This window comes from Pseudorasbora parva, chromosome 7 (assembly GCF_024679245.1).
Source record: "Pseudorasbora parva isolate DD20220531a chromosome 7, ASM2467924v1, whole genome shotgun sequence".
Lineage (NCBI taxonomy): Eukaryota > Metazoa > Chordata > Actinopteri > Cypriniformes > Gobionidae > Pseudorasbora > Pseudorasbora parva.
The window spans coordinates 18,784,505-18,806,712 of NC_090178.1; the positions used below are offsets into that span (position 1 = coordinate 18,784,505).

Sequence of the window (22,208 nt, forward strand, 5' to 3'; positions counted from 1 at the left end):
TTCTCATGATTATAAAAAAGGTTCTGTCAGTCATCATTTACTCACCCTCATGTTTTTCCACACATGCCTAACTTTTTTAATCAGGATCAAAATCAGCAGAATAATTGTCAGCCCCCATTTACTATCATGTAGGCCTATGAAAAAACATTCTGATAACATCTCTTGTCATACAGCTTTCGAACAAAATGAAATGACAATCTTTGTTTTGAAAATTTTACTGATAGTGAATTTGATAATTATACTTCATGTGTGAGCTAACATTTAATTACAGTAAGGCGAATTCTGAGCGTGTACCATAGATTGAGGTTTCAGATGGAGAAACAGTTGGTTTCTGCTCCCTCCACTAGGATCCGTGTCATCTCTGCCATTCAATAAAATAATTAAATCATAGGTGGGTTTTTTTTCACAATGCCATAAAATTAAAAAAAATTGGTTTCTCAATATATACTTTTCAGTGATCACTATAGAGAACCTTTTGTACTTCTTCCAAGGTTCTATGGACGTTTAAGGTTCTTTAAGGACATGGTTAACAAAGTGCTTTTTTATTTTTTTTATCTAATCTACTGCAAGTTCCAATTTCAATAAAAACACTGTTTTGGGGTTAATGTATAAACCTGCATAAGTCATTTGAAGAGTTTTCTGTGTAACGGTTATAAGTGAGAAAAAAATATTTTCTTTCCCTGAATATTAAGTATATAGCATAAGAATTTTGGTTCTCTCTGGTTATTTTTTGTACAAAAACCTGTCCTAAACCTGGGTTTGCTGTTTGGTTCACTTACCTGCCATCTCTCTCTCCCATGGAGGGACAATGATTTCTGTTTGTCCTGTGAATTGTAGGTCATCGCCCCTAATTAAATTTGGCAGCGTATTGTCATTTTACACATTTTGGTCAGGAAACAGAAAGGAGGTGAGTTTATGTAAATTATTTGAATTTTGCCTGCAAAGTGGGAAACGTGCACAAGGCTAAAGGCTGATAAACATCCCATGACCACAGATAAGGTCAACAATGGATACCACGTGCATACAACTGTAGTTGAAAGACAAAATTAAGTAATCATTTAATGAATCAAAATCTAAAGAGAGTCACACACACGACGACAAGAATGTTGATTAATAAGAATTAATTATGATAATATTAATTTATTATCGTTTATTGACATTTATTTACAAAAATAGCATTTCACAGTCTGTTTCCAGAAACTTGTAGATAAAAGTAGTTGTAACTAGTTAAAACTGCAGTCAGCAGATGTGCACAGTTGCGTCAAGGAATTTTCTCAGCACATAGTGTCCTTGAATTAAGAATGCAGCTCTGAAAAACAAACAACATTCAGTAGTTAAAAAGTTTAACTGACTGCCCATCTAAAAAAATATATAGATGAAATGCATTACTAAAAGAGATTATTAAAAAAATGAATACATTTACGTCAACAGTTATGATGCCCAGATAAGCAATGAATTCTGTAGGTTTTAATTACCCGTTTCTCTTCTGGTGTTAGAACCCCTTCTGCGGCAACCACTTGATACTGTCTGTGTTTTAGGCCACCGGGCAATTTGCGCATACGGCGTACCATTGTAGCTACTGTATCCTGCGACAGCAGTCTCCTCATTTCCCCAGGTGCAAACCCCGGATCAAAGAGGAGCAGGGACAGGTTGCCATTTCCTTTCTGTTCCACTCCTACAATCGAGCGACTGTGGCCTGATCATAAAGACGGAACAACATGTACGTTGTCTTACAAAGGCCATTCTTTTTCTGAGGACAATGCTATAAATTAACTTTGTTCTGATTAAAGTGCTGTAGTTTACAAGAGAAACTGGAGCCTTGAAATACCTTGGTGCTGGAGGTATATTGGTGGTAATGTTGTCTGCACTACTTTGGGTGGCAGTCTTGCACTCCTACTGGCAGAACGTGAGAAATATTGCTTTACCCACTCAAACATTCTGAGGTGTGTGTCTCCTGGGCCAGTGGGCTTGTGAAAATCCACAATTCGGGATCTAAAATGAAGGACATTTAAGATATGAAAATAACATTATTTAAGCTATGTAAATGTACTGTATAAAAGTTTTGGGCCAGTAAGATTTTTGTAATGTTTTTGGAACAAGTCTCATGTGCTCAATAATGCTGCATTTATTTGGTCAAAAACTCAAAATAAGAATACTGAAATATTTCTACAATTTATTTTAAACATTTATTTGAATATATTTTAAAATGCAATTGCTTCCTGTGATGTCAAATCTGATTTTTCAGCGTCATTTCTCCAGTCTCCCGTGTCAAATGATCCTTTTCTATGATGATTTGGTGCTCAAGAAATTTTATTATCATTATCAATGTTGAAAAGGTTTTTTGTTTGTTTGTTGAACAGTAATTTTTTTCCAGAATTCTTGGAAAATTACAAAGTTCAAAAGAACAATTTATTTGAAATTTAAAAATAAATAAAAGTCTTTACTGTCAATTTAATGCTCCCTTGTTCAATAAAATTATACTTTTTTCAAAAACAAAAATCTTAGTGACCCCAAACTTTTGAATGGTATTGTATGTGTGTTTAAATTTGTATGCATGTTATGTTTCAATATGTACTTCACACTAAAGGAGGTCAGAACTGCATAGATTTCTGTAGCTCCTATCCAAGCCCGTGTCCCTTGCAGCCGATGTTTGAATTGTGAAGCACCCTGAGGATCTGCGCCTTGAGCCCACGCCTCCTCAATCATGGCCTGAACTCTTGGGATGCTGGGAACTGAAACTGAAGGAAAATTTTATGATAGTTACTATTCAATAAGGTATTGGAAGCCCGTTTCCACCACTAAATAAAAAATAAAAAGAGTATTCTTTATCTCAGAATTCGGACTTTTTCTCATTGCGATTTGTAGTCACAATTCAGACTTTTTTCTTACGATTGCAAGTTTTAAAGTGACAATTTTGACTTTTTTTTGCTCACAATTGCGAGTTATAAAGGCAGAATTTTAAGATACTATAAACTCGCAATTGCCTGATATAAAGTCAGAATTCTGAGATATGAACTCGCAATTGCGTGACAGTTACAATTCTGACTAAGAAATAAAGTCAGAATTGTGACTTTATAACTCGCAACAGTGATATAAAAAGTCGCATTTACTCTTTATTTTTTTATTTAGTGTCGGAAACAGGCTTCCCTAACAAGGAGCTATAACATGAGAATAACATGATGTCGCTGATGGTTTACCAGGTAAAAGACTATACTGCTCCATCCTGTGCAAAGATGAAAGAAGCATCTGAAAGTTTCTGTAGCCACATCCCCAACCTTTGTCCCCCTCCGAAGAGGAGTAGTGATCAGTCTCAGCACAGAGCCACACACGCGTAAAATCCGAGGCGTTCCTCTGGTAGTACCTATACAGAGCTTCCATAAGTCCTGAAACAGAAAGATTGACCAGTCTTAACCTTCAGTTTTATGCATTTTCATTTCCTACAGGTTTCTGTATAATTTAAATATCACAATAATACAATAAAAAAGAATAAGAAAAACAAATAATTGTTATAAATTAATAAACATTTAAAAACAAATCAATTAAAAGTGAATCATGTATTATTGTGAATAATTCCTTAATTAAAAAAAATAAATTAAATTCAAACTATATATATATATATATATATATATATATATATATATATATATATAAAAAAGTTTTGGTCTGTAAGATTTCTTAAAATAAATTGAAAAAATCCAACAAGGAGACATTAAAATTATCAAAAGTGACAGTAAAAAACATTCATAATTTTGCCCAAAAAAAGGACAGTATTCCAAATAATATATATATATATGTATCATGTTTAAATTTCATGGTCGTGTATCATGGTTTTACATAAAAATATTAAGCAGCACAACTATTTTTAACACTGATAATAATAATAATTGTTTTCTTGAGAACTAAATCAGTAAATTATAATGACTGGAGTAATAAACATTACATTTTAGAAAATAAAACCAGTTATTTTAAACATTTTATTGTTATATGTCACAATGTTACTGTTTTTTACTGTGATTTTGATCAAATAACTGCAGTCTTGATGAGCATAATTGACTCCAAACTTTTGAATGGTACTGTAAATTTAAGTAATTTATAAAAATATAGAACTGGACAGATTTTCAGTCTTAAAATTCACCAACTGGGCCCAATATTACTGGTATAGCTATGAAACGGTCTTCACTCAGACCTGAGGTTTTGCTTCTGCCATCATCCATCCCAGAGGCCAGAGATTCCAGCATCTCCACTCTTTTTCTGTGGAATTCTGCAGGAACCATCTGACCTCGAGACACAGCCCTTTCCATATTCCTCTCCATTTGCTTGCAATAACCACCACTGTTATCAAGCCCAAACTGTTTCTAAAAAAGGAATAAATAAAAAAAATACATTTTAATGAATTTAAAATAAAATAAAATCACAGAATGATAAACAAGTTTTTTTTGTGGTGGGTCGACTTTTTTCCTTTCAGTGTTTTGGTGCACATTTCCTTGATTTCTCATAGCGAAGTTGTCTGCAGCTTACCTGGAGCTTCTTAAAGTTCTCGGCTTCCCGTCTGCCCTCTGCCTCCCTCCACTTTTGCTCCTCTTCCTCCTGAAGCTTCCTAGCCAGAGTCAGGTCTCCAGGTGAATGTCCTCAAAACACCCAAACCAAATGAACTTAAAATCAGATGTTTTAACAAATGCCAATATCTACAAAAGATTCCATGTTAATTGATTTAATTGTCTTGATGAATTGTACTTGTGAAGACAACCTATGAAACTTAGGCTGCAACTCTAACAAACAATTCCAGGAAAAAAATGTCATTTGCATTTGTGTACTTAATAATAATATCCACATACCTGTTGCAGAAGCTGAGCCGTATTCCAAGTGTAGCTCAACATGCTCCTGCAGGGAGGTGCTGCTGGAACAGCTCAAAGAACACATTGGACACTCATAACGTAACACACCTAGAGATTCCAATTATACAGTTAGATTAGTTTAGTCATTCACTAAGTGAATGAGCAGAGCTACCAAAATCTTGCTAACTCACCTGATCTACCATTGCTTGTAGAAGATGCTTCTGTTAAAGTGCCAACATCAGGACTGGCCCCTTAAGAGGGCAAACCATATCAGAAGTCAATCATAGAAAGTTAGTGATAAAAAGAGGTTAAAATAAATAATTATTTACATTGTAAACATGAAAATATTCTTGGTGTTTTAAGATAAGACACCTTCAGTCATGTCTTGATCCTGTAAATGAAGCTCAACATGCTCTTGCAGCATAAAGCAGTCATTGAAGACCAAACTGCACATTGGACATGGAAAGCACCCTTCTGCAATACACAAAGGGGAAAGTATTATCCTAATGGCTTAATGTAAAATCAGTTTTATGTTGTAAAGTCAAGAGCACCTTTAATAGGTGAGGAAATGCGCTTCTGCTTTGATTTCTGATGTCCATCTTCCCTCTCTCTTCTGGAGTTGGTGCTGGCTGTTTGTGTAGTTCGGACCAGTTTTATCACACCATTTGCTCTGGCTGCAGCAGGTGGTGAACTCTTCAAGCTAGTCGAGGTTTCCTGAGAAAGAGTGGTCCCTGTAATCGGCATGGCCATCCCGTTTGCCTGAAAGGGGGAAGGGTGGCCAGATGCCGGGGGTGAGTTTTTCTGTTCACTGTCAATCACTGTCACATTCATGTCCTTGCAGTCTTTTTCTATGTGTGCGGCATTGATGTGGAAGCTAAGCTCATCGTATGAGACCCCAGACAGAGAGCAGAATGGGCAGGCCATCACATTCTCCATGTGACTCAGGAGGAGATGGGTTCTCATCTCAGTTTCAGATGGGAGCTCTTCACAGCAGATTTCACATACAGGCATCGTCACAAGGCTGGATGAAACAAACGGAAGAACTAAAAATGTTAGACGCCTGCTATTATTTTAATATAAATAATAACAATAATAACAATTATACATATTAAATACAATTACAAATAGTTAATGTCATCATAAGGGCTGTGCAATGTTTGTTTATAAAAGACATAACTTACGGGCAATTCTAAAATAATTGTGACACGTTTGGTAAATTTTTGTAATGGACGCTTTTAAAATATCATTATCAGTTAGCAAAACTCTGAGAGGTGGCTAACTGTTAAATCTGGATTTGATCCAGACGCTTCTGACGCGACAATAAAACTGGACAATCAGGCTGCTACACAATAACATTACATGTAACGTTAAGTTGTACCGCCTTCTACTGATAGCATATACAAAAAATCCACTCTGAAACCGCTAATTTGTATGCAACGTACCTTTTTAGAGGTAGATATGTTGACTTGATCAATAACCCGTTTCACTTTCCATTTATTATTATTGAATGAGGCCGCTTATGAAAACCGGAAACAACAGCGGAGGTGACGTTTTCGCCCATGTTCTCGCCATCAGTCGACGCCATATTGCCCTCAGCTGGAGGAACTCGGTAGGGTCTTAAGAGAAATTTAAAAACACACACGACCAGCATTTCCCTCTCAAGTCTACGACTAATGGGTAAGAATTAAACACAATGTAAGATGTCAATGTCTTTTCTTTTCAGGGAGCGAATGAGGCAACAGCTCGCATAGACAGAGTAATTAACATTTTGGACGATTATGCCAAGCTAGCACAACACGGTTAGCATGTTAGCACAGTTTAGGGCTAAAGTGGAAAAGCCTGCTGGATTTAAGTGATTATAAACCTCTAACATATTAAAAGTATGTTTGTGGCTTGATATGACTGATTTGATTTGTGATCTGTATGGTCTTGGTTCCAATACGGTTAAACATGTGCTAATGCGCAACAGAAATAGACAGGAACATTTTGTTGTTTGACGAGCTAAATAAACTGTGGTATCAATGACGGTACCGAGCCTTTATACGTTTAATGAGAACCTTGATTGTTTGTGTAGTGTGTTTGTGTGTAGTATTAGTCCGGTCACCCATAGTCATACTACATAAGCTGATCCAATTAAAACCGCATTGTTTACAAGTGCTGCATTTGTGTAAACCGAGTATTAAGATGGTAGAGAAGATGGACATATGCTTTAAAACTTAGAGACATTTTCTCATACAATTTAAACTGCTGTCTTTATGTTGTTCCAGCCCCAGCCTGTATGATTTTCTTTCTTCTGCTGTGGAACACAAAATATCTCTTGGAATAAATCTGAGAGCTTTTTGTCTCTCCATTGACAGCATGATTGACAGCTAAGCAATTACAACGTTGACGCATTAAAGGTGCCCTAGAATGAAAAATTGAATTAACCTTGCCATAGCAAAATAATAAGAGTTCAGTACATGGACAACATCACATACTGTGAGTCTCAAACACTATTGCCTCCTACTTGTAAATCTCGTAAATCAAAAACACCACACAGAAAAAAAGTGCTTCTCACGCCCCCAACATTTACATCTGTCCAAACCCGGTCTATGGTCCAAACATGTGCATTGTCAGGTGGAACTGATGCAGCCGAATCATCAAGCGACACTTGAGGATAGCAAAAACGGCTCTCATGACACGTCATGTTTAGGCTGTGCTGGGGACTGTTGTATATGTCAGCAGTCATGGTTGAGGTTTATTATAATCGGATGCCACAACAATTTATGCAAGCAGTAAGTAGCCTAGTGATCTATCCACTTATTGACTAGCTGTTTAAACAATTTCTGATTAAATTGAAAGTTTCTTAGAGAGACCGCATTGTCTAGATGACGCAAGATGCTAGTACAGTAACAATAGGAAACTCAGTTGTTCACTCGATCATTCTAGCAAACGTCACCTTTTCCACCATATAAGTTAAAACGACATTTGACAAGGCTATTCATTTTGTAAAAATATAAGTTATATTTTTGAGAACTGAAGTAGGCCTATGATGTTTTCAGGGTGGGAAATTAGCACCAGGCAATGGCGGGTACTTTTTCAAAGTGGCAGGTGACTTTGTTGTGTATACCAGCCACAGTGGCGGGTGAATTGTAAAACATATTTTTACTGGTTACTACTTAAAACATTCATTGTAATGGATTGGAAAGCTTTTGTCAAAGAATGATGTTTCTAGTAACAATAATGCACCTTTGTCATGTAACTCATTTCATGATTCTGACCGTTTCGGCCATTAAAATGACTGGGGGAAAATGTCCCAATCAACCCAAATTGACCCCATACTATGCTAATGCACTTTCTTTTAAATTTGAATTCTGTAAAAAGTGGCTGGTAAAAAATATAAGTGGCTGGTAAAATTGGACATCCACCAGCCACTGTGGCTAGTGGGCAAAAAAGTTAATTTCCCACCCTGGATGTTTTCTTATGCTTGTTCAGAGTACGTATAAACATGCAATATTGTTGACGAAAAAAGACAAGTCTAAAATGTAGACTGAATGACACTTTAAGCAGATTCTAGCAGAACATCTCAAATGGAGATTGCTGAAATGCAGCTTGCTCGTGTGCATATGGTTGCCAGATTGGACATGTTTAGGTAACACACCGGATAATATACAGGTTTTTTTCACAGAAAAGCTTTGTTTGGGAGATTTAAATACTGAAATCTCTAACCGCAAACACGCAAGAGCTTTCTCGTGCGCGGATGATCTGAAAACCCCAAATAAACAAGTAGGCTGCATTTTATCAATCTCCATTTGAGATGTTTTGCTAAAAGTGTCATTCAGGTGTTCTGTGTTCTGTCAGGACTCAGGAGCTGAACTGCTGTGAGCTGCTGAAATAAGCCAATCAGAGCAGAGCTCAACATTAATATTCATGACTCTTCCGAATAAGGCAAAAACAGAGCATTACATCCTAGGGACAATTTCTAGGGTTGTAAATGGAACTGTAAAACTGTATCTGGACCATTTTTGCCATTAAATAAGCCAAATACCCTCTATGTAGATATCAGAGAACAATTTAATGTATTGTTTCAAATCATTCTAGGGTACCTTTAAACATTTATAAACGGATCATAAAACTAATCCTTATGAATTGAGCTGTTTGGTTATAGGATTTAATTGTGGCTTTTATTTGCATACAAACATTAATTCATTCACATATCAGTTGTGGTAAACTGATTGCATGTTTACCATAAGCATGTTTGATTGATGTGCAAAAACCAATAATGTTCTTTCTCATGTCTTACACAGCACGTTTTAGCTTCAGCAAGTAGCTTGTTCTTATACGTCAAACACGTTCATTTGAGCTTCTGTTTATGCTCACTGATGAATGTTTATATGTGAATAAAAGCCCAAATTTCAAGCTGTTCATAAGGAATTTGTGTATCTTCAGAAAATTTGGACCAAACCACTCAATTCATGTGGATTTGTTTTATGATCTCTTAATTAACTTTTTTAAACGTCAAATTGGTAGCTGTCAAAGGAGGGACAGAAAACTTCCAGATTTAATCAAAAAGATCTTAATTTGTGTTCTCAAGATGAAAGAGTGTCTTACTGGTTTGGAACAACGTAAAGGCTAAAAATTAAGGACACAATTTAAATTTTTGGGTGACCTGTCCTTTTAAATTATTGAAATGAATTGCAGTAATGCATTACACCCATCACTGTTCAGAACTGTTCTCAAAGAAGCGGAACAACAAGAACATGAAACAGAAGGAAGTTTTGCATGTAAAGTGTCAGTTTGCGCTCAGTGGTGTTACACAGGAAATGCTATTATTTACAGCCATAATTGCTTTCAGATTATGAGGAGAACTGCATACTGGCTCAACCAGTTGTGTATCTTGTATGCATTGCTATAGGCTCAGTTGATGTGCAGAATAGTCAACAGAAATTGAGTATCAGAATGTGCATCTGACCACATTCCTTTCTCTAATCTGAAGATGCAATGGCAAGCCCGGGCAAAGAAAACTATCGAATGAAGAGCTACAAGAATAAAGCTCTAAACACCCAGGAGATGCGGAGACGGAGAGAGGAGGAGGGGATACAGCTCCGTAAACAGAAGAGGGAGGAGCAGGTTTGCCATTTTTGTTTCTTCTTTATTATGCAAGCACATTAAATTACAGTTGTGTTTATAAATGATTGATTGTACATTATGGAATAAGTGTATCTATTGAAGGGTTATACAACTGGATTTGTTTATTTGAAATATCAGTTTTGTGTAAATAGGAAAATAAATTGTTCTACCTTCTCTGTAGTTGTTCAAGAGGAGAAATGTGTGTATACCGCCTGGTGATGAGTCCATGCTTGAATGCCCCATTCAAGACCCTGATATCAGCTCCACTGTACCTGTATCAGGTGTAAGTAATCCAGTCAGTTGTTAAACACTATTTAAACACACTTTCCTTTACAGAGATGATTAGACAGTAAAATTCACAGAGAACAGACACGAGTGTCAGTAATTTTGCCATGCTTGTTTATTATATTTATGTGTTATATTGTTGAACATTGTGTCAATCTGTGCAGGAAGGAGTTATAACCCAAGACATGATTCAAATGATCTTCTCTGAGGATCCAGACCAGCAGCTCATAGCTACTCAGAAGTTTAGAAAGTTACTTTCTAAAGGTTGGTGTCTTCATTCCTAAGTCTCATAGATTCAAGGATGACAGTTATTTAAAGTTTATGATGTTATTAATTTCCCTCAGAACCAAATCCTCCCATTGATGAGGTCATCCTCACACCTGGTGTCGTCAACCGATTTGTCGAATTCCTAAAAAGGAGTGATAACTGCACTCTGCAGGTAAAAGCATGTCATTGTACAAACCCTTTGAAAGCTGAATTGCCTTAACAGCCAAGCTTTAAGATGGTATTGTTGCTTGTTTTGACCAGTTTGAAGCAGCCTGGGCTCTGACCAACATTGCCTCAGGGACCTTCCAACACACCAAGGTGGTCATTGAGACGGGGGCTGTGCCCATCTTCATAGAGCTACTCAACTCGGAGTATGAGGATGTCCAAGAGCAGGTGATATTTGCAGATTGTAACCTGTTCATACCTTACAGACAATAGCTGGTTTATCAGAACTCCACAGCACCATGAAAGTGATCTGTTGTGTATATCTGTTTTACAGGCAGTGTGGGCGTTAGGAAATATTGCCGGGGATAATGCAGAATGCAGAGACTATGTCCTCAACTGTGGCATCTTGCCCTCTCTTCAGCAGTGAGTGCCTTCTACTCATCCCAAAACTGCAATTTTATGCATTAATATTTGTTGCTTTTAAGGAAGTGTATAACACATGCTGGAAGCTATCTGTTATCTCAATAGTGCAGGACCCTACATATTTCAGGAAAATGGCATGAACACGCACAGTTCCAAACCTTTAACTTGCAAATATTCTGATATTGTGATGTTAAATGCAGACAGGGAAAATATAATGTATTTCTCATGCTTTTAAAAGAGCCCTTCAAACAAATTGGTCACTGTTAACCATAGACTGTAAAACAAAAATATGGACGTAGTGTCCGTGACGTCACCCATAGGATTCCGATAAGCCGTTCTGAAGCTTAAAGTAGGGGCGAGCTGGGCGTTGCCATCTTGTGAGCGAATCATTGCGTGTCACTCCCGGATAACAGAAAAGGGGCAAAAAGGCGGGATGTGCGCGGAGCTTTGGTGACGCAATGACTAGAGACGGCAGATAAATGGCTATCCACCTGTATCCACGCCCTTAATTATGCAGAACTTTAAGGCTTTATATAACGTAAACAAATGAGTTATAAAAAAGTTCACCCCCCTCACAGTTGTCATGAAGGTCAAAATTAACCGTATAGTCAAAAAACACAATTTGTACCAGGCTGTAAACATGTTTTTTTCTGCTGTAAAGTTGGGCATTTTAACATGGAGCTCAATAAAGCCGCGTTTCCACCGCAGGAACTTTACCCAGGAACGAACCAGGAACTTTGGGGTGGTACTTGGTGTGTTTTGACCGCAGGAACCAGGGTCTTAATGAAGTTCCGGGTAAATATTTCCCCCTAGTAGTACTTTTTCAAAGTTCAGGAACTTTCGAGGGTGGGACTTGGGTGCTGAACATGCTGATTGGTTGAGCTCACGCAGCATTTTATTTCAACAGGCATTTTTAAAAGTCTTTTGCGAGGTTCGTTCTGCGTTCAGTAAATATCAGTCTTGCACATATCGGTCTGATGGCACGCGTTCGTCTCAGCCATCTCACGTTCAATGTCCGTAATAGCTGATAATAATATACATTGTCATTATAAATCTAGCTTTACAAGCTTTCTGAATATGCTAGTGCTCTTTTCTGTTGTTGTTAATTACCTCTTTAGTAAACCAGCAAAAGCAGCACAGCTTGAATCTCTTCCATACTCGTTATTATTTTTTTACAGTCTATTTTTCACCATGTAAACGACCTGACCAATTACTTTTAAGTGTGCGTTACATGATGTGCTCATGTTGACAAGAGAGGAAAGTTCATTTTTCTGAGGGGTAAATTTTTTATTTCGTAAGTTATGAAGATAATAGAATAATGACACAGCGTATATTGCTCCAGGCAGTTTTTACTTTAACTGCGCCTCACAGAAGAATTAATTTTTTTCTGAGATGATTATTACACTTTACAACAAATAAATAGCTTATATAATACTGTATTAGTCCTGGTGGCCGTTAAGAGTTGCTATGGCTACAGTTAACACATTCCATCTGCTGGAGAAAACAGCGTTGACATTTTAAAAAATAAGAAAAGTTCTTGTAAAAAAAGTTCCTGGTACAAATTGTTCCGAGTAATTTTGGTGGAAATGGGGCTTAAGATTCTGCTCCCTTCTGGAGCCTGCCTCTAGTGGCCAGTTGAGGAATTGCAGTTTACATTACTTCCGTATTGGCTTCAAGAGAGTTTGCTTGAGGTTGCCGCTGTTAACTAGGGCTGCCACTGACTAAACATTTTTCTAGTCTGACATTTGATATAATTTAATTACTTGAATGTATACTTGGGGCATCGGAAAGTGGTTTCAGTTTTTCGTGGTTGAGAGAATTTTATTTGTAATATTGTTCGACATTACAGAGAAAGAAGTCTTGACATTAACACGCCAGCTCAGGTGGATTTCAGCAGTATTGTGTAATGCAGTCACTCTTACTAGGCACTTTGGCGGATTTAATTTTATGAATAGTATGTTAATGTTTTAATTGTTGTCTTTTAAAAAAAAAATAGTGCAATGCTGTGTTGTAAAATTATTGTAGTATAATTTTTTTGATGCATATCGTTACTGAAATATCTGAAACACTTTAAATACTAATTTCCCACAAAATAGATACACGATACCATCTGTGCTGTTTGGCATGGGATTGTGCATGTTGATCATAATTTTAATTTCTTAAACTATAGCCTAATTACTTGCTCCCAAATGAGATGATGATATTAATAAAATCTATATGGCAGTTTATTCCCATAATATTTGGTGTTAAAACTTTGACCATATGCATTTACCACAGTGGCTGATGAACAAAAAAGTTAATGTCAACGCCCTGCAGAGAAATGCTAAACCATAATAATAAGACCTTAATTTTTACTTTAAATGTTTAAGTGTGCACACAAAGCTTGCTGCAGCGCAACATCAACAGTAATGATTATGAATGTGTCAGAAAAAACAGCAAAGAGAATATCTGAACATTTTAACAATTTATTAATAAAAATAATTTCTGAGTCGTCATATCAACAGTATAGGAAATGCATGTTAAAGGAAGCATGCAGCTAATGCAGTACTAATTTAGCTTTCACACTCCGCACAAACAAGTGTGCCTAATTAAAGCATACATTTATCTAGGTTATCATTAATGTTAGAGTGAGTGGCCATGTAAAGTGGCTAATGTTAGGCTACTACATGCCTGTTTCAAATGATAAGCCATGTCTGAGGTCGATGAATGTCTGAATTTACCGCAACATGGAACAGACTAATTTTAAATAATTATTTTCATTTCGTAAAATGAGCCAATTCCTATCAATTCTTTTTTCCTGTGACTAACTGATTAATTAAAATGTGGTCAACTAAGCCTCTTCTTGACGACTAATGTTTAGTTGCCCATTAGGGGGCTGCCCTGCTGTTAACATATCTACTATAATAAAATGCAATTTAGGTGATGTACACTACTATTCAACAGTTTGGAGTCAGTAATTTTTTTTAAAAATGGTTTTAAAAAAAAAGCCTCATCATGGCTGCATTTACTTGGTTAAAAATACAGTACAAACAGTAATATTATGAAACATAAAAATGTAGTCATTTTTTAAATATTTTTCTTTATTTTAAAATGTAAGTCATTCAATTTCCTGTGATATTACATTGGCATTATTTTTTGTTTCAAATAGAGCTCGCTATTCTTACAGAATTCTGAATTGTCAACTTAATAAAATGAATGATTCAATGACTCATTCATCAAATATATATATATACACACACGTCACTGGTTTCATTTAATGGATGAATCAGCATTTTTTAATCTGTTTTGAATGATTCAATGAATAGCCTACTTTTTGTAACAGTCACTTATCACCACCTTGTGGCATGACAATGTAGTTGGTACATTCTTTATATTTCATGCTCAATTTACTTAATTTTGCTCTTTTGATAGCTGTGTAGACATCACTGTGTATATCTGACCTATAAACTTTTATCTTAGTACTTCTGTGATCATTTGAACTTTTGTTAGGGGTTGAAAAGACTTTGTGATACTGTTTCATACCTATATATATATATATATATATATATATATATATATATATATATATATATATATATATATATATATATATAATATAATTGCTCTCTCTGGTTTAGAGATCACGCTAACAGATTTGAATATTTGTATCTATAATAATTATATTTCTGCTGTGATCGTGCTTGTCAAAGGTTTAGTAGACATGGCTGAATCGATAAACCTCACTCAACAATCAATCTGTTTCCCACTCTCAAATTGCTAGTGTGTGCTTTGTGACTTGAGATGGTGTGCTTATGTTTCACTGTGCTTTGGCATTTTTCAGCTGTAGTTTTTCTTTTACCTAACTTTCACATAACCACCATCTAGTGGTCTGATCGGTTTTATTTTTCCTTCGTTTTTGCAGGTTGCTTGCAAAATCAAATCGGCTCACTACCACCCGGAACGCCGTGTGGGCACTGTCCAACCTGTGCAGAGGGAAAAATCCCCCTCCGGACTTTGCCAAAGTGAGTTCTCAAACCAGTTCTGGATAAACCACATTCCAAATGCATAGTTATCAAATTTCAGTCATACACACAAAAACACCCTTTGCTTAACAAGCACTTTTCCTCTGTAAACGTGATACATATACTTGACTAAGCAAATGTTCCTTCTTCACAGGTGTCGCCATGTCTGAGTGTGCTCTCCAGATTGCTCTTCAGCAGTGATCCTGATGTTCTTGCAGATGCCTGTTGGGCGCTTTCGTATCTGTCAGATGGACCCAACGACAAAATCCAGACAGTTATTGACTCAGGCGTGTGCCGCAGGCTGGTGGAGTTGCTCATGTGAGGAACAGATATGCTAACACAAGAAATAAACCTTGTGGTATTTGTTTTACCACTGATTTATGCATACAATCCATCTGTTTTGGCCATTCACAGGCACAGTGATTACAAAGTGGTGTCCCCTGCACTGAGAGCGGTAGGGAACATTGTAACAGGAGATGATATTCAGACCCAGGTAGTGTACCTCCTTTGTGATATAAGTTGTCCACATAGTGTCAAAAAGGAACAGTGTTCTGATCTTTTGTGCTGCTCTGTCCTACGTCAGGTGATACTGAACTGCTCTGCTCTGCCCTGCCTGCTCCATTTACTCAGTAGTCCGAAGGAATCCATCAAAAAAGAGGCCTGCTGGACCGTTTCCAATATCACTGCTGGGAACAGAGTGCAAATCCAGGTGCTTCAGCCGGACTGTGACTATAATATTTTTACACAACACGCATTGTGTCTTGAAAAGCTGTGGCTTGATGCTCTTTCTGTTGCAGGCAGTGATCGATGCCAACATTTTTCCAGTGCTAATCGAGATTCTGCAGAAAGCTGAGTTCCGCACCAGGAAGGAGGCCGCATGGGCGATAACCAATGCCACCTCGGGAGGCACGCCAGAGCAGATGAGGTGCATTGTGGGCTCTTTTGCTTTGCTTTTTACCTCATTCTAGGAATTTGAAAGGATTTATTCTGAGTACGACTCATTGCTGCTCATTATTTTTCACATGTTCTGAGAATGTTAATCTTAGTTTGCTTATGTAACGCATGCTAAACCACCCACATGCTGCCTCGGGTTATCATTTATCCATAATCTGTCTTAAGACAGACTTGAAGAGCTTAGTAATTATGCAGGGATTTGGGTTGGACTAATAAGGCATTAATTAATTACTAATTAAGGCATCTTTACACAGCCGAGTTAAAGGGTTAGTTCACCCAAAAATGAAATTTATGTAATTAATGACTAACCCTAATGTCGTTCCACACCCGTAAGACCTCTGTTCATCATCGGAACACAGTTTAAGATATTTTATATTTAGTCTGAGAGCGAATGCAAGTGTAGGCACACTATACTGTCCATTTCCAGAAAGGGAATAAAAACATCATCAAAGTAGTCCATATGTGACATCATTTGGTTAATTAGGATCTCTTGTAGCATCAAAAATACATTTTGGTCCAAAAATCACAAAAACTATGACTTTATTCAGCATTGTCTTCTCTTCTGTGTTTGATGTCACATATGAACAACTTTGATGATGCTTTTATTCCCTTTCTGGACATGGACAGTTTAGTGTGCCTACACTTAGATACGCTGTCGGACTAAATATAAAATATATTAAACTGTTCTGAAGATGAACCGAGGTCTTACTGGTGTGCAACAACATTAGGGTGAGTCCTTAATGACATCAGTTTCATTTTTGGGTGAATTTACCCTTTAAAGCTGCTCTATGTCTGATCAAAATTCTGAATTTTGATAAAAGCAGACTTAAAATACACCAGGGGCCTGTTCTTCATACCTCCTTTAATACATCTGAGATTATTTGACAGATCCCAAATCTTTTAATCGTGATAACTGATGTCTGGCTAATTTGGTTCTTCAAACAAATTTGCAGATAAAAATTAAAATATCTGGATTAAATGATCTGAGATCACTGCTCATGTCTGTGTTCCCTGAAGAGGGCAGATGCATTGATACTCGAAACCACGATCAGCAATGCAGCGATTGGCTGGCGTCAAGACAACGTAATGACATCATATAACTTAAAAAGCCACCTGGCAAAAAACTTGTCAAAGCAAAAAAAGAAGAAGAAAAAACTAGATTTTCTGGACCTTTATAAGGAAACGATCAAACCAATATGAACATGATTCCCAACTATTTATATTCACGATTTTATAATATTTGCACACACTTTGCATTTTTATTTCAATGTTGTAATTTCATTTAATTCAATTTGAAACAGATTTTTTTGTGACAGTATTAACGTTTCTTAACAGTCAAGATCAAATTACCTGCATCTCTTGAGCTGCATCAAGCCACTCCCATATTATCCGTCATCACTCAAATTAATGCACAACGAAGATTAACTACAATGTGTGTAAACCGCCAATACATCTATAAAGTAATCATTCCATCACAATTCACAAATAAATCTGTTAATCAAGTGACTCTGTCTATAGTATTATACGCAAATTTTACACAACATTAAAATATTATTTTCAAATAAACTTTTATATTTATTACTATTTTAAATTATTATTGCCCCTGGTTCAGTAATGAACTCTTGTAATAAAGTAGCAGTGTCTGGGACAGATTTTAAGTATCACCTCAAGATGCAGTCTAATCCTGTTTACATAAAATAAGCCTGCTCCCGAGCAGGTTTAAGCTAACAGACCTGTTGCTATGACAGCAAGTCCAGGATGAGCTTTGAAGAACCAAAGAACCGAGATCAAGCCAAATCTTCTACAATCAAATCCAGCTAACTGAGTTAGTGACGTACGAAGAACAGGCCCCAGGTCTGACAGACATCAGCACCTAAAATCAAAGGCGATACTGTTTTGATTGTGTAAATAAACATCAACTTGTACTTGTCATTGTCATGACAAGTAAATATTGTCATGCAGTAGTAAAAAAAAAAAAAAAGTTGCCAGGTCAGGCAGCACGAGAATCAAGAAGCAGGAGACAAAATGTATAGAAAATAGCTCCATATGTTTAAGGAAAATGAAAAATGCCATTTAAGTAAGATTCCCATTCTCACATCTTCAAGCAAACCACTAAAATAACTGTGTCGTTGTGTGTGATCATTTGGCGTTCAAGAGTTTGGCAGATCAATGCACTGCTAGGTTTTTTTAGTTTATAACACTTTATAACTGTAGTTTTAAAATAATGTTCAAAGCATTGTTTCCTGTGATTTTAATTCCTGTGTAAAATGATTTATGCTGTTTCCTATGTAAATGCACGTTTTTGTGAAGGTTTAAAAAAAAAAAACATTTTTCATGCCACTTCAGATGTGGTTTCTGTGCTTCTGCTTTGAAAAGATGCATTAAACCACTGAGCAGAATCAATGCGCATGACACATTTCTGGCCTGTAGATGGCAGTAATGGTCAGTTATGGTGATTTTAGAATTTTTATGTTTTTATGTTTTTACCTACATTTTGTGGTTATGCGAATACCAGGGCTTCCAAATCAGCACATTCATTTAAGTGCACTTAAAAATGAAACCATGAACACTTAATCATATGTTTAAAAAAAATCTAATTTATTTATGAAGTGAAGTATTTAACCTACATAATTTTAAGTGGTTGTAATATTTTTGTTTTACACACAGGTACTTGGTTTCTCTCAACACCATAAAGCCCATGTGTGACCTGCTCACAGTGATGGACTCCAAGATTGTGCAGGTGGCTCTGAATGGTCTGGAGAACATCCTCAGACTGGGAGAACAAGAGTCCAAACAAAACGGATCAGGCATCAACCCTTACTGCGCTCTCATTGAAGAGGCTTACGGTAGGCAGGCGTACCCTTATACGACTCACCTGATTTATTTTGATTTCCAGCCAGGTCTAGAAATGTTATTTATAAATAATTATTTTCAATATAAATATTTCTAATTAAAGCTACTCTGTGTAACTTTTTTAGTTTATTCTTAGCTAAAAACACTTAGTTCTTTCAAAAATATGTGTTCATTAGTGTATATTTACTTCTTTCAAGTAATAAAGTATTCTCGTATGTTTATAATATGCCATTGAAAAAACATATGGGTGAGGGGTTCGAATGCTGGTCGCCATGTTGCCCCTCCATCTTGAAAGTACATTAGCCTTTAACCTAAGTACATTAGAAAGGACATACCCATAAATTCAAGCTTCGCCTTTCATGTTTTAACACTTGATGGCACCGTGTCGAATGTGAAGAGGGGGTTTGCCATGTTAATCTTGGACTAAATCAGCCACTGTAGGAGTTAAAACGAAATCAGAATTGAGAGGAACAGATACTATTATTCACTTGATGGTCATATAACCTTTTCACCGCTAGATGGGGGAAAATATCACACAGTGTAGCTTTAAGCTCTAAAATATTAATCTGTTAGAACTTTTGTGAGTAATTGAATCTTTACGATACGATTTCATGAATACCCCCCACACACAAAAATTGCACCCTGATTATATTATAATAATAATATTATTATAAAATAAGCACACTTTTGTGTTTAATTAGCTGTTTTTTCTTGTTTTGTTTGACTGATGTTCCTCCTCAGGCTTAGACAAGATTGAGTTCCTGCAGAGCCACGAGAACCAGGAGATTTACCAGAAGGCCTTTGACCTGATCGAGCATTACTTCGGGGTGGAAGAGGAAGATGCTAGCATCGCTCCACAGGTGGATCAGAATCAGGGCCAGTACATTTTCCAGCAGCCTGAAGGACCAATGGAGGGCTTCCAGCTCTAACCCTTTTACCTGTGCTACTGGCCAAGCTTCAGGCCTTGCTTCCTCCATCCTACCTGGAGTCTCCTCTCCCTCTCTCTCTGCAGTGCAGGACCTCCAGCTCCAGCCTCGCTACAAGACACGGAGACTCGGACCCGCTACTCACAGCAGAGATGACCTCTGCGCCCCCCCAAACCCAACCCACTTAATCTTCTATTTCCATCCTACCTATCTTCCAAGCTCCTTTATCAAGAGAGAAGATCTGTGAGGTGAACCAAGGAGGGCATTGTTCAGAGTCTGTAGTTTAATTGCAGTTGAGACTTCCAAAAAGCATCTTGCTTTTATTATTATTGTTGTTGTTGATGTTTGTTATTATTATTATTATTAGACATTGGCACTGATGTCCTGTAAAGTAAACTTTACTCCATGTCCCTTGAGAAATGTGAAACTACCTCTTCAATCAGAAAACAAAGTGTTTGACAAACACCCAGCCTTTAGCTCTGACAGTTCTCTTCTCTTGCTAAGTAAATGCTTCTATGCAAACAAATATGTAATTTTGGGGTGGCAGAAATCACAAGGTCTATTGTTTGGCCGGAAAGAGTAACTAATGTATTTGCATTGATACATTTGCATTGGATGTATTCCTTGACTTTGTGTGCCATCACACCCACTGTATTTGTCACAATGCATCCTGAGGGCATGTCAAGCCTAGTTACACTATTTATTCTGCCGTTTTGTAAACTAGCAGCAAACTGCTGACTGGGAGATTAATAGCCGTATTTATTGTGCTCTTTGGAAGGAACCGGTCTGTGGGTTCTGGCTGTTGGGAGACCAGCACTATAGCCCACTTCCTCTCAGCACCCACTTTGCTAATGCGTTAAAAGCGTCGCATGAATTTATTTAAATGTGGTCACGTGATCACCAAGATGCAGTTGTTTGTATGAATGCATATCATTCTCATCTCACCTTAAGGTGTTTCTTTTTGTGCTGACTGGCTTTAATTTGATTTATTTAATGTCACGTGTTAGAAAATGTAGAGATGTGTATATTATATATACATTGAGGATGGGAGGAGGAAGTTTTTCATTGAAATTGTCTTGGTGTGCAGTGAAATACTAATGCAAGGAAGGCATCTTTTTATAACATTCTTCATTAGAAGAACTTTTTCTCAACTCCCCCCCAACCCCCCCCCCCCCCCCCCCACACTAGTGCTCGAATTTCCTTTAAGGAACCTTTTATTTTTTAATCGCTTCAACTGATTTTACATGCAGAAGATTGCCTTTGTGATGAAACCTGTTTAGCACAAAGTTCCTCTCAGTTCTTTGTTTTTGGTGATTTATTTACTTCCTCATGTTCTGCCCGTAAATTACTTCCACCCATTTTCCCTTTGAATCGAGTTTGTTCCAAATAAGAATTATAATGACACAAAGTCAGTATATTTACAACAACAAAAAAACATTGCGATTGTAAAATGAAACTTTATCAAGCACATTCAATTGTGTATAGTTTTGTACAAAATTTCTCATGTTTGTACAATGTTTTCTAAGTTTGGGTTGTTGTTGTTTTTTTCGCATAAGAAAAAAAACATCTGTATTTTAAGTTATCATTGGTACAAACCTTCAGTATGGAGGAGATTACTGCTTTCCTCGAGGACAAATGTTGATATTGTGTGAAATGATGTAGGCAAATTAACAGACAAATAAAATGTTCTGTTACACATTTAAGTAAGTGTATTGTTGTTTAATTGAGCCATAAGGTGTAAAAGACATTGCTGAATATAGTCTGCTGCTTAATTGCATCCGTTTACGGAGAACGTTTTCTTGCGAAGCGCAGATCGACTCGAGTCATCATGACTCACATTTGACTTCGGTATAAAACTAGAACTTGGAGCTATAATGATGCACTATTTGATGATAAACGTTATTTTAAACAAGTGCCATTCTTGCTTCGTGAAAGTTCAAAGTTGTTCAGGGGAGATCGGGGATCTCCGTTTGTGTAAATCTAGGGTTCAGAGTATTTATTTTTTCTCATATTACTTTCACGTCTAGTATAATTATGTGGTTTTGTTTCATTAATACAGTGTATACTTTTTTTCTTCTTCTTGATTTCCCCCGAAAGAATAAAAGTGAAATGTGACAACATGGCCCAATGTAACAAGTGACCGCTTTAAAGATCTAATCCGTTATCAGATCTAATAATTAAAAAAAAAAATCAATATAAATTAAAATATGGTGTCAATAAAATACAATATTACCTTTTTAAAATAAAATAATGGCATTTTGTACTAATGTAGCCTACTAATTTTTGAGTTTGAGAACAAACACATAATTAAACACGGCTATTCAGCATAGTTTAAAAATACTAATTCATAATTTCTGAACATTGACTCTGTCATTATTCACCTTTTTCTC

The 22,208-nt window shown here is 36.6% G+C and overlaps 2 protein-coding genes across 2 annotated transcripts; one reads left to right on the forward strand and one right to left on the reverse strand.

Annotated features, from left to right (window-relative positions):
• Positions 1-1,141: 1,141 nt before the first annotated feature.
• zufsp (zinc finger containing ubiquitin peptidase 1) lies at positions 1,142-6,413 on the reverse strand. Its single transcript, XM_067448405.1, has 12 exons — positions 6,278-6,413; positions 5,387-5,856; positions 5,208-5,309; positions 5,027-5,086; positions 4,836-4,943; positions 4,519-4,628; positions 4,187-4,355; positions 3,198-3,383; positions 2,576-2,738; positions 1,829-1,992; positions 1,476-1,696; positions 1,142-1,309 (listed from the first exon to the last, which is right to left on the reverse strand). Exons 2-12 carry the CDS (start codon positions 5,844-5,846, stop codon positions 1,262-1,264), a joined length of 1,791 nt encoding a protein of 596 aa, XP_067304506.1. The 5' UTR covers positions 5,847-5,856; positions 6,278-6,413; the 3' UTR covers positions 1,142-1,261.
• On the forward strand, positions 6,374-20,657 carry kpna5 (karyopherin alpha 5 (importin alpha 6)). The gene is made up of 14 exons (XM_067448406.1): positions 6,374-6,512; positions 9,811-9,944; positions 10,126-10,227; positions 10,394-10,493; positions 10,574-10,668; positions 10,758-10,889; positions 10,996-11,084; positions 14,986-15,085; positions 15,240-15,403; positions 15,500-15,578; positions 15,669-15,794; positions 15,883-16,010; positions 18,707-18,885; positions 19,634-20,657. The coding sequence occupies exons 1-14, from the start codon at positions 6,509-6,511 to the stop codon at positions 19,819-19,821; spliced, it is 1,620 nt and encodes a 539-aa protein (XP_067304507.1). The 5' UTR covers positions 6,374-6,508; the 3' UTR covers positions 19,822-20,657.
• Positions 20,658-22,208: the final 1,551 nt, after the last annotated feature.